General features: G+C 34.9%; 1 protein-coding gene and 1 long non-coding RNA gene across 2 annotated transcripts in view; both read left to right on the top strand.

Annotated features, from left to right (window-relative positions):
* LOC123676415 (muscarinic acetylcholine receptor DM1) overlaps positions 1-12077 on the top strand; it is a 55848-nt gene extending 43771 nt beyond the window's left edge. The window contains exons 6-8 of the mRNA XM_045612295.1: positions 4561-4754; positions 10664-10944; positions 11426-12077. Of these exons, the coding sequence (XP_045468251.1) occupies positions 4561-4754; positions 10664-10944; positions 11426-11886 (936 nt within the window). The 3' untranslated portion in view covers positions 11887-12077. The remainder of the gene's footprint in view (positions 1-4560; positions 4755-10663; positions 10945-11425) is intronic.
* Positions 8301-9404, top strand: LOC123676416. Its single transcript, XR_006746935.1, has 3 exons — positions 8301-8430; positions 9122-9218; positions 9296-9404. It is a non-coding gene; the product is annotated as an uncharacterized LOC123676416 (long non-coding RNA).
* Positions 12078-13280: the final 1203 nt, after the last annotated feature.

The raw sequence follows: 13280 nt of genomic DNA, 5'->3' as shown, positions 1-13280 counted from the left end.
ATGTTTAATCGAATATTTCCCTCCTGTCAAAAATTCTATGTATCTGGAGAACAATTATCGAAAATTACAGCGACTATTTCCCTCGTCGTAATTTGTACCAATCAGAAACGCGCAATTTTGAATTACAAATGGTTTCTAGGTGGAAAAACTGTTTGGCAGGACCTGTCAGCAGTTTATTCGCGTTTACCCGCGGCAAAACTTGACAGTTGTTGTCACCAAAAATTACAATACCTTTGAAAACAAACGTAATTATAATCTCCAAGGACACCAGAAAACGACGCTCAACAATTTTTTCTGATTTTATTGTCGAGTGCTAGTTAGTCAGCTTATATCGTGAAAATGAGTCGCTTTGGAAGCGATTCTTTATCTAATATTGATCTGGCGATTGAGAAAAGTATACCGTATAATACCCTCAGCACTCATACTTCAATATGGAAACAGTTCATGACATTCTGCAAAGCAAAGAACTATGAGCTTATGGAAAACACAACTTTAGAACAACTAAACCTAATTCTGAAAGATTGGGCGTGGAATATGAAGAAGGAAAACGGTGAAAATTACAAAGAACTAGTTGTGAAGACAATGTGGAACACCGTTGCAAAAAAAATGCAAGAAATGTATTTTGTGAAGTGGAAAATAATTTTTGACCCATTTAAAGACATTATCTTTAAGTCTAGTAGGGAAGCTCGTAATGCGAAAAGAAGGAATTTGCAGATGTGTGCAAATAAAAGGAAGTGCAGCTCTGCTTCATTGAAATTGGATGAGTATTATGCAATGGTTTTATTATGGGATGAAAACACTCCAGCAGGACTCCAACGGAAATTTTACCATATCGCTTCAGTGGAATTTGCCTGGAGAGGTGGAGAAGCAGTAAACTGCAAAGTTCATTATTTTAAAGAGGAAGTGGATAATTCTGGGATAAAAACAGGTAGAATACACATTTTTTTGAATAACTGATTTTCAAAAATCCAACTTTTTAGGAAGAGTAGAATATAATCCTCTCTTCAATAAAACGGCACAGGGTGGAGAAAAAAAAATGGCCGAAAGTAAATGGCTGGTCCCTAACACGAAGAACCCAACCTTTTGTCCAGTCCGCCTATTTAAAATTCTGATGGTTAAACGTTCATCTAGAATAACAACTGATTGATTATTCTTAACGATTAACCCATCATGTAACAAAGAACTTTCAAGTGGATGGTACAAAAACACTCCAGTGGGAAAAAATGAACTTTCGAAATGGACTAAAGAAGCGGCAGAGAAGGCAGGATTGAATACAAAAGGAATAAAAATAACAAACCACTCTATGCGGTCGACAGCAGTCAGTAACTTAGCTAAAGCAGGGGTAGGTGAACAACAATTAATTAAAATTACTGGCCACAGTTCAGCCAACTCAATTAAACCTTATCTGCAAATGGATAATGAGCACTACTCCAACATCATAAACACCCTTAGAAGTGACACCTCAGAACCTCCAGCTGAAAAGCAGAAAACAGAAGATCCTGCAGTCACTCCTCCCGCTTCTCACTTAACAGATTACATTAATGATGTACCTACACCCCACATCTTCAATGAATCAACAAAAGTTTCAAACAATACCCCTACCGTGTACCAAAATTGCAATTTATATTTTAATTGTACCATAAATAATTAAATTTTTAGTATTTTGGATGAAATAAAATTGAGTATCTGTTTTTCAGTTTTCAAATTAATACCTATACATAGGTAATGCATGCAGAATAATCTTTTACTCAGGAAATAGTCTTGTCAAATACCATTCGGGCATCTAATTTTTCCTGTGAAAAAAATCGAAAAAACACATTGCAAAGTAATATTTTTTGACAAAAAGCATTCGTGCAGGTGCAAAAATCCTCGTCTTCGACTCGGATTTTTGTTGCCACCAGCACTCATGCTTCTTGTCAAAATATTACTTAGCAACGTGTTTTTTCGATTCTTTTCGGATAAATTAGATGCCCTTATGATATTACTTACGATAATTGCATTGTAGGAAGCGAAACTGCACTGCGATAATTGTTCTGTTCATAGATGCTTAGTTTCTATGCATCTTACACAGTTCGAATCTATGGCAATTCCATTCTAAATCAGTTTGACAAGTAATGTAACAGTTTATTCGGGAAATATTCCCCCGAATTACACTCGTGCATCAAAATTACCGGATAATTTCGCATTCCAGCGTGTTTTCTTTGAAAAACTGCATTCGGTCATTTTCATTTTTGGAGAAAGATCCCTCCACCTTCGGTGTCGGGCTCTTTCTCCAAAAATGAAAATGAACTCATGCAGTTTTTATGACAACACGCTGTCATGCAAAATTATCGGTAATTTTGATGCACTTGTGCAATTACTTACGAGAATAACTCTAAAATGCAGACACAAATCGACTAATATTTCGATGGCGTTGTGTTTTCAAATACCTTAGTCTATTGTATGACATCTACAATCTATCTATTTTGACTACCACTTACCGCTAGAGCCGTCTATTGCAAAGTTGTACACTAAATATAGTTTTTCAATACATAGAGGAAAAATATCAACAATTTTCTTCCAATATTGTTCTTGAATTTTTTCGGTTCTGATGCTCAGCTTGCAATATAGGAAGGAGTTTGAAATTTGTATTTTATATCAACTGCGTCGCTTTTGTGGTCAATTCATTTTTCATTTAGTGGTTCTGATTATGAAATTTTAGCAATATAGGTCGCAAGGGTTCTTTGGAAAGTTAATGTTAGAAATGTCAGTGATTATCAAAAATCTATTAACCTTTCCTCAAGGAAATACTTTCTTCAAAATTGAAAAAATTGTCTGCAAACCATGATGATGTTATTTTCTTATAGATATACTTTCAGTCTTTCCTAAACGAGAGCATAGAAATATTTAAGGACTGAAGACGGAGCAATCTTTTCTTCATTGTCCTGAAAAAGGAGTAGGCGGAGTGTTAAATCTCATCAATAGAAAGGGATATCAACTCTAGAATATGGAGACGCACCCCCTCATAAATAACATATTTGCGTGCTACTTCCAAAGCTTTCAAGCCGCATTTATCGTCTTCAGTAAGGAAATGATCAATGAAATATTACGATGGAAATTAACGATAAACATCGGAAATTGGGGAACGGTTGTTTTCGTTATAGTTTTCTTCGTTATGACGCCAACTTCGATTTGAGGATAAAAGGAAATAAGGATTGAATAACAATATTAGGCCAATTGAGAACTCTCCGGTCTGATGCACAGATGGCGGTGCTAGTATTAAATCCATATGATTTTTAGTTAGTACCAACCTTCAAACGATAAGTGTCAAAATTTGGCAGCAGTCCGACCATTAATTTGTGAGACATTGCGTTGTGAGGGTAGCTACTTTTGTTATTTGAAAAAAAATGAAAAAAAAAAAGAATTTCGTGTACTGGTGAAATATTGATTCTGGAAGGGATCAGTTGAAGCGAAATCTTGGCTTGATGAAGAGTTTCCAGGGTCTGCACCAGGAAAATATGATTCATATGATTTTTAGTTAGTATCAACTTTCAAACGATACGTGTCAAAATTTGACAGCAGTCCGACCATTAGTTTGTGAGATATTGCGTTGTGTGTGTAGCTACTTTTGTTATTTGAAAAAAGATGAAAAAAAAAATAATTTCATGTGATGATAAAATATTGCTTTTTGAAGGAAAGAAATACAGTTGAAGCAAAATCTTGGCTTGATGAAGAGTTTCAGGGGTCTTCACCAGGAAAACCAACCATCATTGATTGGTATGCTAAGTTTAAACGTGGTGAAATGAGCACCGAAGACGGCGAATGCAGTGGATGCCCAAAAAAGGATGTCACCGAAAAAATCAAAATAGGTCACGAAATAATTTTGAATAACCGTAAAGTGAAGTTGATCGAGATAGCAGACATTGTGAAGACATCATCTGAACGTGTACATCATATCATTCACGAATATTTGTTCATGAGAATGTAGTGTGCAAAATGGGTGCCGTGCGAGCTCACTATCGACTATCGATCAAAAGCAACAACGTGTTAATGATTCTGAGCAGTGTTTGAAGCTGTTTAAGTGCAATAAACCTGAAATTTTGCGTCGATATGTGACAATCATTTCATCCAAAAAAACTGCTATTGCCGTGAACTCTATTGGGTGAAAAAAAATATGAGAATCTATTTTTGGCTATCCCTCTTGAAATATCGCTTGATCCAAAAATTATAACATGAATTCAACGTAAACTTGATAGACCTGTAAATCTTGTCGCTCCTTGAAAAATCTGGCCCCTCTAGTTCTTGAAAAATGTCGTCGCCACTGCTCCGATACAATACATAATTAAATTTGTTGAATTATTTTTGAAACAAGCGTTATTTAATAAGAAAAAAAAGTTTTTCATTTTTTGAATTTTTTTTGTAACTGAGCATTTTTCATAATTATAGTCTTAAGACAATGGGATTGAGTTGTGGTATAATTTCACCGACATTTATCCTTTTTTCCTTTCAATTAATTTTTTTATCAAATATGAATTATTATCTCATGACACAATAATAAATGCAATTTTTCCTTGTTTTCAGAGGCCTACAGGCTGGTTCAGTAGTGTAGAAAGAGTAAGGTCCTGGTGCATAGCATGGTGGCACTCGGGCAGAGAAGATAGTGATACAGAAGAAGAAAGCCCCAGTGAACAAGGCCAGGGCTGTATTACACCAGTTAGTTTAGATACCCCTCTCCAGAGTTCAGTATCGAGGTGTACTTCGCTCAACGTTATAAGGTAAGATTTGAAAACTAATTATAAACTGAACGGAAAAATTAACATTCATTCAGCTTCATGTAATAGACACCGAATGATTTCACTGTACAGTGATAATAACAAAGAAATTCCATTGCAAATCAGCGTAGTCGCCCAAAATGATCACTCAAAACTTCCTCAGATTGGTGAATATACTTTAGTAATTAGATTCTATTGCCAGTTTTTATGAAATAGTTGTCTCTGGTGAAGAGAGTGGGAAAGATAAATGAAATACCGAAGTTTTGAAGAAACTTCTTGGAATAATCCAGAAAGATTACCTTTCCTTTTCAGCTTTTTCTGTAACTCTTTCTTGTAGGGTATATACATATACCTATATTTCAGAAAGGTTCTGGGCCAATGAAAAAGATTGCGCTCCTTTATTGGCAAGTTTTTGCCACTTCTTCTTCTTTAATGATTGTTTACATTGGACAAACAAGAAGATAATTTAAAAAGAGGAAGAAGTCTATTTTCAACATATGCAAATCATTCAAAGGATTAGGACCATCATGCCTTTGATAACAATTTCGAAAATTATCCACATGCAAAATCAAAGTACAAGATTGGCTCTCCTAGAATCTCTCTAAAAAGGTATAAATCCCAAAAGATTCTTTTTAATCAAGAAACAGATGTATACTTGACTCCATTATCGAATATTTTCAGATAGTTTGGAAATTCTAGGCGGATAATGTCTTTTATTATTATTTTATTATGTTTTTCATTTTTGACGTTTTTTCAGTAAACGTTCAAACCTATACAGAGTGGCCACTTTTTTAATGGGATTGTATTGGTAACTTTTAAACCATAAGAGTTAGAAGGTCGGTCAAATGGAGAAAAAGTTGCATGCATAGAAGCATTATCAAGCAGTTCAAACAAATCGAGATTATCAGGGCCGGTTATTGAGATATCATAAGAAAAGTAAATTTTGTCATTTTGATTTTTCTTTTTTTCCTACTTTATTTGAAATATTATCAAAAAATGTTACAGGAATTTTTTATTCGACAGTAAACTATCCTCAATTTGACGTAATCAGATTTCGTATCCAACGTTTCGTACTCTCTGGGCCACCCTCAACCTCATTTTTTTCAATACGGACCTGCATATTTTATGACACTTTTCGAAATAACTTTCAACGCTGAATTCAACGATATATCATACAATGTATGATATATCGTTGAATTCAGCGTTGAAAGTTATTTCGAAAAGTGTCATAAAATATGCAGGTAGAGATAGAGATAGAAACTTGTCACAGAATTACTTGAGTGAAATGCCGTGAAGATTTTCGAAAAGCAAGTCAATATGAGATAAAAAGTCTAGTTGAATAGAACCTTACTACAACATGTTTGAACATGTGTTGGTATACTAACCTATAAAGACTCAGACATCAACCACGAAAAACCAGAAATCGAGTAAATTGATATCTTTGCAAAACCCACCATCAAATTGATTGATCTCTTCCTAACAATTCGACCGTCAAACTCGAATTAGTTCAATATTCCCTGTCACTTTAGCTCGACCACCGAACTTGATCCAAAACCACAGAATAGACACGTCAATCAACGTTTCGTGAAAGCCATCGAGGACGAAAGTGAGATCGTCGTGTAGACGGCATCTTATGCCGGGATTCTGAGCCGTGACTCATAATTTCATCCCCCTCGGAAGGTTCAACGTTCAGAGGGATAGACGAGCGAAACAGGACCTAACGCCGGTCGATATCCGGCCGTAATTGGGAAAACTCCTCATCTCCGATTCTCAATTCCGCATCTTTCCTTTCGGTATCGGAGCCTTAATCTGGAATGAAGGATCAAATAGTCCAGAAATGCCAGTTTTAACGTGATTAAATCCCAAGAAGTGCAACGGGATCCGAGAGAGCGTGCCGCTCTGGTGTCCGTTGCCCTGGCAACTTGGGACTAATGTGCATCTGTGACCTCAATCCGGGAAAGTCGGAAAATACGTAGGTCAACGGATTTGGAGCGGCACAGCTAGGTAGTGGCAAGGTTACTTGGTGATTTGGATTGGGTCCATGTTTTGAATTCGCGAAGGGGCCAAACTGGAAGGATAATATGATATACTGGGTGTTGTATAGTTTGGAAACGAGAAATAAGCTGTGAGGTGTCTGAAAATTCACGAAACCGGCAATATTAAAAAAAATGGGTTTTCTCCATAGAGTAAAAAAAGAATGGAGATAGTATACGCAATTTTCACATGTCCCCAACATGGTTAGATTACGTTGTCGGATTGTGATATATTTTCAAATCCATAATTTTACTATATCGTTATGAATGTATATTATATTGGATGAAATATATTATATTTATTTGAGTGATTCCCGCTTAAATATGCAAATTTGAATATTTGGAAACCGATATTTTTCCTAATTGTCGAATTTATAATAAGCAGAATATTTATTTTTTTATTTATCTATCCGTTGAAATCTCAGGTGTGGCAATTTTTGCTCTCCTAGTGTCATCGGTTGTTTCACGTCGTTTGGCGCCCTCGAAGTTTGTTTTCTGAATTTTTGATATATTTGGGTATTTATTTTAATATATTTTGAGTTAATATGAAACGTTAATTCACTATTGGATACAAGAAGTGCGTTCTCTATGGAAAAACTCGCGAATTGAGTAGAAGTGTTACAACGCTTGCAAATAGTGCAATTTTATTTCGAAAATAATGGTTCTGTGCGGAATACGTATCGCGCACTACGTCCATTTTATTTCGTTTAGCGATGAAGCGCACTTCTGGTTGAATGGCTACGTCAACAAACAAAACTGCCGCATTTGGAGTGAAGCTAATCCTCAAGTATATGTCGAAACACCGTTACATCCAGAAAAACTGACTGTTTGATGCGCTTTGTGGGCTGATGGAATCATTGGTCCGTACTTCTTCAAAAACGATGATGGCCAGAACGTTACAGTCAATGGTGATCGGTATAGAGCCATGATTACTAACTTTTTCATTCCTGAATTGAACAACCATGATGTCCAGGAGCTGTGGTTCCAACAAGACGGCGCAGCATGTCACACAGCTCGTGCCTCGATCGATTTATGGAAAGACACGTTTGGTGACTGCCTAATTTCACGTTTTGGACCAGTGAATTGGCCTTCAAGATCTTGTGATTTAACACCACTTCACTACTTTCTGTGGGGCTATGTAAAGTCATTGGTCTATGCGGATAAGCCACAAACCCTTGACCATTTGGAAGCCAACATTCGCCGTGTTATTGCCGATATACGTCCACAAAAGTTGGAAAAAGTAATCGAAAATTGGACGTCCAGATTGGACTACATCCGAGCAAGCTGTGGCGGTCATATGCCAGAAATCATATTTAAAATGTAATGCCACAAGATTATCTTGCGGATAAATAAAATTCATGTCAATCGAATAATCCATCGTTGTTTTATTGCAATTTAAAGTTCTATAGCTCTAAAAAAACACCATTTATATATGTATTATCCCGTTATTTTCTGTTTAAAATTATCGCAGATGCTGATGATATTAAAACGTTACTACATTTTGAGAAATGATCATCTTTGACCAATCATCGCCATCTAGCATTAACCGACTGAAATACAGCATCATTTTGTTGTGATGGCTACCTGTTCTTTACGCGACAAAAAGTGCGTCCATCGTAGATGTCAAGTGATCTTTTCAATACTAGGTAAGTTCGATGATATATTTTTTAAAGTATATTAATTTCGAATCACCACTGTTATTTATGTTATTTTGACCTTAATATTAAGTTTAGTATTAACAATTGTAGCAGAACTATGTGTAAGGAAGCGATTCTTTCATATGCAATTGTATGGTGACAACATTACTTCCACGTCCGTTTTTTTTTAACACGTTGATTCTTCTATCAATTTATGTTTGAAGAATCCCAAACATTCATCGATTATCGGAAATGACGGCGATGTACATTTGCAGATCACGGATATATAGGTTATGCCTAGATTCTAGAAAGAATAAATATGTACACTTCTCATATAGATAAGGAATTTGTTCGTATGAACTAATACAAAAAGACAGCACTCAAATGTGTGAAATTGAAAGAATTACTTACATTTGTAGAAACACGTTATCACTTTGCAATTTTAAATATAACTGCCAAACACATGAGCGTCGCGTTAGAAAGGTGAGAGGGCAATAAGCATTCCAGTAAAGTTACAAACATAGACCACAAAAATTCTATTAGGTCTCATCTTCATAAAGTCTCCCGGATTAACTCTCCATCAAAGAGTTTATACTTAATATTAATTATTTAGTGATTAATCTCTTAACAAATAATTTGTGTATCTTCAGGGTTTCAATAGATTTCTGATGAATTATTACAACATTAATTATTTTTTCAGATTTTTCAGACGTTTTCAAAGTATATAAAGTAGGAGCCAGATTGTTTCATTCTTTTCGATAGACCTTCAATATGTCTACTAACAAAAAACGAAAAATGTAAGTAAATGAACCAATCACTGAAGAAGCTCTTAGATATTTTATTTTGATACTATATTAATATTCTTTATTGATAGGTGTGAATCACAAATTGACAAGACAATCAGAAAGAAAAAGAAAAAACGGTATGTTCTCCTGGAAAATTTTCAAACGTGTGAATCAAAAATTGACAAGACAATCAGAAAGGAAAAGAAAAAACGGCATGTTCTCCTGGAAAAATTCCAAACTAACGACATTCAAACAATGCAATATAATAAAAGAACAAAGAAGAAAAAAGTTAAACCTGATGGAAGAGACAAAAAGCAAAAAAAAAACAAAAACGAATTGAATAACGGAGACTTGAATAAGTTGTCATCTATACTAAAAAATCAAATTTCAAAAGGACAAGATAAAAATGTAAATGAGAATGACTTATCGGCTTTGAACTCGATAAAAAAAGAAAATTCAATAGAAAATTTGATTGAGACTCGTGATGAACTTTTGGAAATATTCCAAGGGATGGCCAGAACAGAATGAAAGAAGATTCAATAGTAATCTGTCCCAAGAAGATGAGTCCCAAACCAATAAATATCATATATTCTATGATATTCCTTTTATTTTGTTTCTATTCATTGTTCTATTTTTATAACTTTTATCATTAGGATTTACTATTATTTTAGTTGTATTGTCAAATTTTTTATATTTTATTATGTTCTTATGTACCATTTATCATTATCCAAACATTTACTAACTTCTAAAAAAATTTTCAACGAATAGAACCTACCTAAAAATATTGAGAAAATATAATCTCTGTAACTGTTTTCAAGAATTAGTATGCACATTTAAAACATCTCCTAATTATCATTTATGAGCATTAAACGCCTCTTATGATGAAATTGATGGGATAACAGAAATAAGTTAAAATCAGCTTGATAATCGTGTTTCAGTATATTCGATAATATATATTCTTGTTTGTTTTGTTTCTATTCATTGTTCTATTTTTATAACTTTTATCATTAGGATTAACTATTAGTTTAGTTGTATTGTATTGATGAAATATTTTTTATATCTTATATAAATATAATTATATTTACTAATTTCTAAATACATTTTTCAATCATTAAAACTTCATTCTTTACCTTCCTGAAAAATATTGAAGAAATATAATACCTGTAATCGTTCCCTGAATTATCATTTATGAGCATTATACGCCTAATAGGATTAAATTAATGGGATAACAGAAGAAGTTTTTACTTATTAGTTTCAAGTCTTCGATAACTTCACGAATTCCATCTTCATGGTCTTGAAGCGATTGTGGAGCATTGGCATTAAACTCATCTATGATTTAAGTCGAGGAGCATAGTGTGTTTCCATTAAAAAATTTCTGTTAAATTCACTTCAATTAGCTAAATTCTTAGCATTCATAACATTCATTTATCACTGTTTTACAAACTAATATTCATCAGGGACCCTTACAACAATTTGTCATCTGCTCATCAACGTGATATGTCATTGATATCAGGCAGTCAAATCAATGCAACCCCGACAAGAATGACAGCTAGAGATTGTCGGAGTCTTCCACCTGCCAACAGATTATCTGCTGCTAGTCATTCAGCTTCCACAGACACAGTTTACACCATACTCATTCGACTGCCGCCAGCAGATAAAGCAGAAGGCGAGGAAGAGGGACCATCCATCAAGATGATTCCAGAAGATCGACCAATGACTGCTGTATCCAGGCATGATGGTAATTATGACTATTATCACATTGACACCTTTGGACTTTTAGTTATGAGCAAGAAGCAGAGAAGGGGATGTCAACACTTCCTCAATAATGCTCATCGATTCATTCAATCACATTTTAAAATAATAACTGAATTAGTAAAATAACTCTAAATAGTGCTTCAGTAAGAATTGCAAGATTATTTGAAGTTATTTTGATTATGTAGTTACCTTTTCAAAAAAGAAACTCAAATATTCATCTTCAGTTACTTTAGATGCTCGATAAGATTATTTTCCAGTTTCTTTATACTTGGATGTACGTTAAGTATAATGTTTGCCTTCTAAGAAGATTCTTCTTGGTGGGTATCTGGATTAATGTTTTTTTATAAATGAATTATGCGTCGAGGTACAAAATAGAGTTGCCCTTGAAAAGTAGCTGAGTTACTTGTTTCTTTATACTGAATAATAAAAGTCTTTCACCGTTTCAAACCAATCATTTTTGGCAGGTTACTCTTTGAACGCAGCTCATTCGAACCACGTGACCAGAAGACCATCAGCCATGCCAGACATTCGGATACCGTTGAACGCCAAGATAATACCGAAACAGCTGGTTGGCGGTAAGAATCTGCTGATCAACGCTACGAAGGTGGCAGGTAAGAAGAAGAAGAAGACGCAGGAGAAGAAGGCGGACAAGAAGGCTGCCAAGACCCTATCGGCCATCCTCTTCTCTTTCATAATCACGTGGTTGCCCTACAACATCCTGGTGCTACTGAAGCCTGTCACAAGGGACGGCTATCCCCCCCAATTATGGGACTTTTTCTACTATTTGTGCTATATCAACTCAACGATCAACCCGGTGTGCTACGCCCTGTGCAACGCCAGCTTTAGAAGAACGTACCTAAGGATTCTGCAGTGTAAATGGCACAATCGGAATAGGGCGGCCATGAATCGTGGTTATTATAATTAGGTAAAATGGTGAAGGATACTCGGTTTGTGTGATAATTCCAGACAGGTACAGGAAGACGGGAGCAATTCGGGAAGATTTGCTTGCTTGTTGAAGGGGATGATTTCTATTTGGTCTTGTGCGATTATTGATTCAAGCAGTGATCTAATTATACGTAGATGCGCCTGCGTAGAGCATTGACTCCAATATAAGAGAAGAGAGAGAGAGATAAAGATTGAGCTTTCTGTCTTGTGACTATGAAAGAGATGATTAGGAAGTTTGAATTTCAATAAACGATAGAGTAGTATTGATTAGTTCAATAGAAACAATAAAGAATACGTTGTGACCTCAGTCAGCTGATGCAAATCCTATGCGTCTCACTCCTATGTTGGAGTCAATTCTCACCTCTCTCTCTTTCTCCCTCTACGCGTTACCTACATATTATGAGATCATTGACAGGTTGTTCATGATGATGATAACATTTTTCCGGCGAGAGTGCTTATTTACCTAAACAAAATATCAGTTAATTTCGTCGGCTTCAATATACATGGTGTTTCAGGATAACATTTCGATATTTTATAGGATCCACTTGGTAAAATGCTAAAAAGTTTCCAATATTTCTTCGAACTGTGGGTTGTCCACACTACTCCTCCAAGTTGTTGGAATTTGAAATTATGTTTCTGAAACCGAAAAAGATATTTTTTCGAAATCCGTTAGATTGCAAGTATCAGTTGTTTGAAGATTTTTAAGGCTTACCAGTGGCACCAAAAAAAGTTCGACAATATCGTTTTTCAACATGGAAATCAAACTTGTGGTTCCTATAAAAGTTTTCATGAAATAGGTATCGTGTTTTTGAGTTCACCAGGGAATCATTATAATCACACTAGGATGCTCGATGAATACAATTTTTTCAAGATTTTTCACTTGAAAAGTGCATTTGAGCCCGTCCTTAACAAATCTGACTAAAAACTATATGGGTATCAAGTTCTGGCCGTCGATGATCCCATAGAGCTTTTCAAAAACTCAATAAGTTGTTCTCGACGTTATATCATTTGTAATTTTCCAGTACCTATAGAATTAGTTCAATAAGTTGAAGTGAAAATTATATTATAGACACTCCTGAATTCTCAACCGCATTTGGGCTTCGAAAAAATGTAGTGTATTTTGATGAGAGAGTGTAAAAGTGCATTTATATTAGCTGTCTAATGTGACTATAACCTCTGCAAAGTGAAAACATGTGAAGACACTTAACTAGTATATGGAAAAACCTAATAGTAACGAGGAGCTTATTCAGAAGATTTATGCAGTGTTTTATGGAATGAAAAGCTGAATGAAAAATACGTCTACGAAAAAGGATCTGTTTTCGCATTATTTCATAAAGGTCTCCTCAAATTTCACCAGAACAAATTCATTAAAAA

The sequence above is a fragment of the Harmonia axyridis genome, chromosome 3 (assembly GCF_914767665.1).
Source record: "Harmonia axyridis chromosome 3, icHarAxyr1.1, whole genome shotgun sequence".
NCBI classification, from domain to species: Eukaryota; Metazoa; Arthropoda; class Insecta; order Coleoptera; family Coccinellidae; genus Harmonia; species Harmonia axyridis.
The sequence above is the reverse complement of the archived record's forward strand: the minus strand, read 5'-3'. Positions and strand labels throughout refer to the sequence as shown.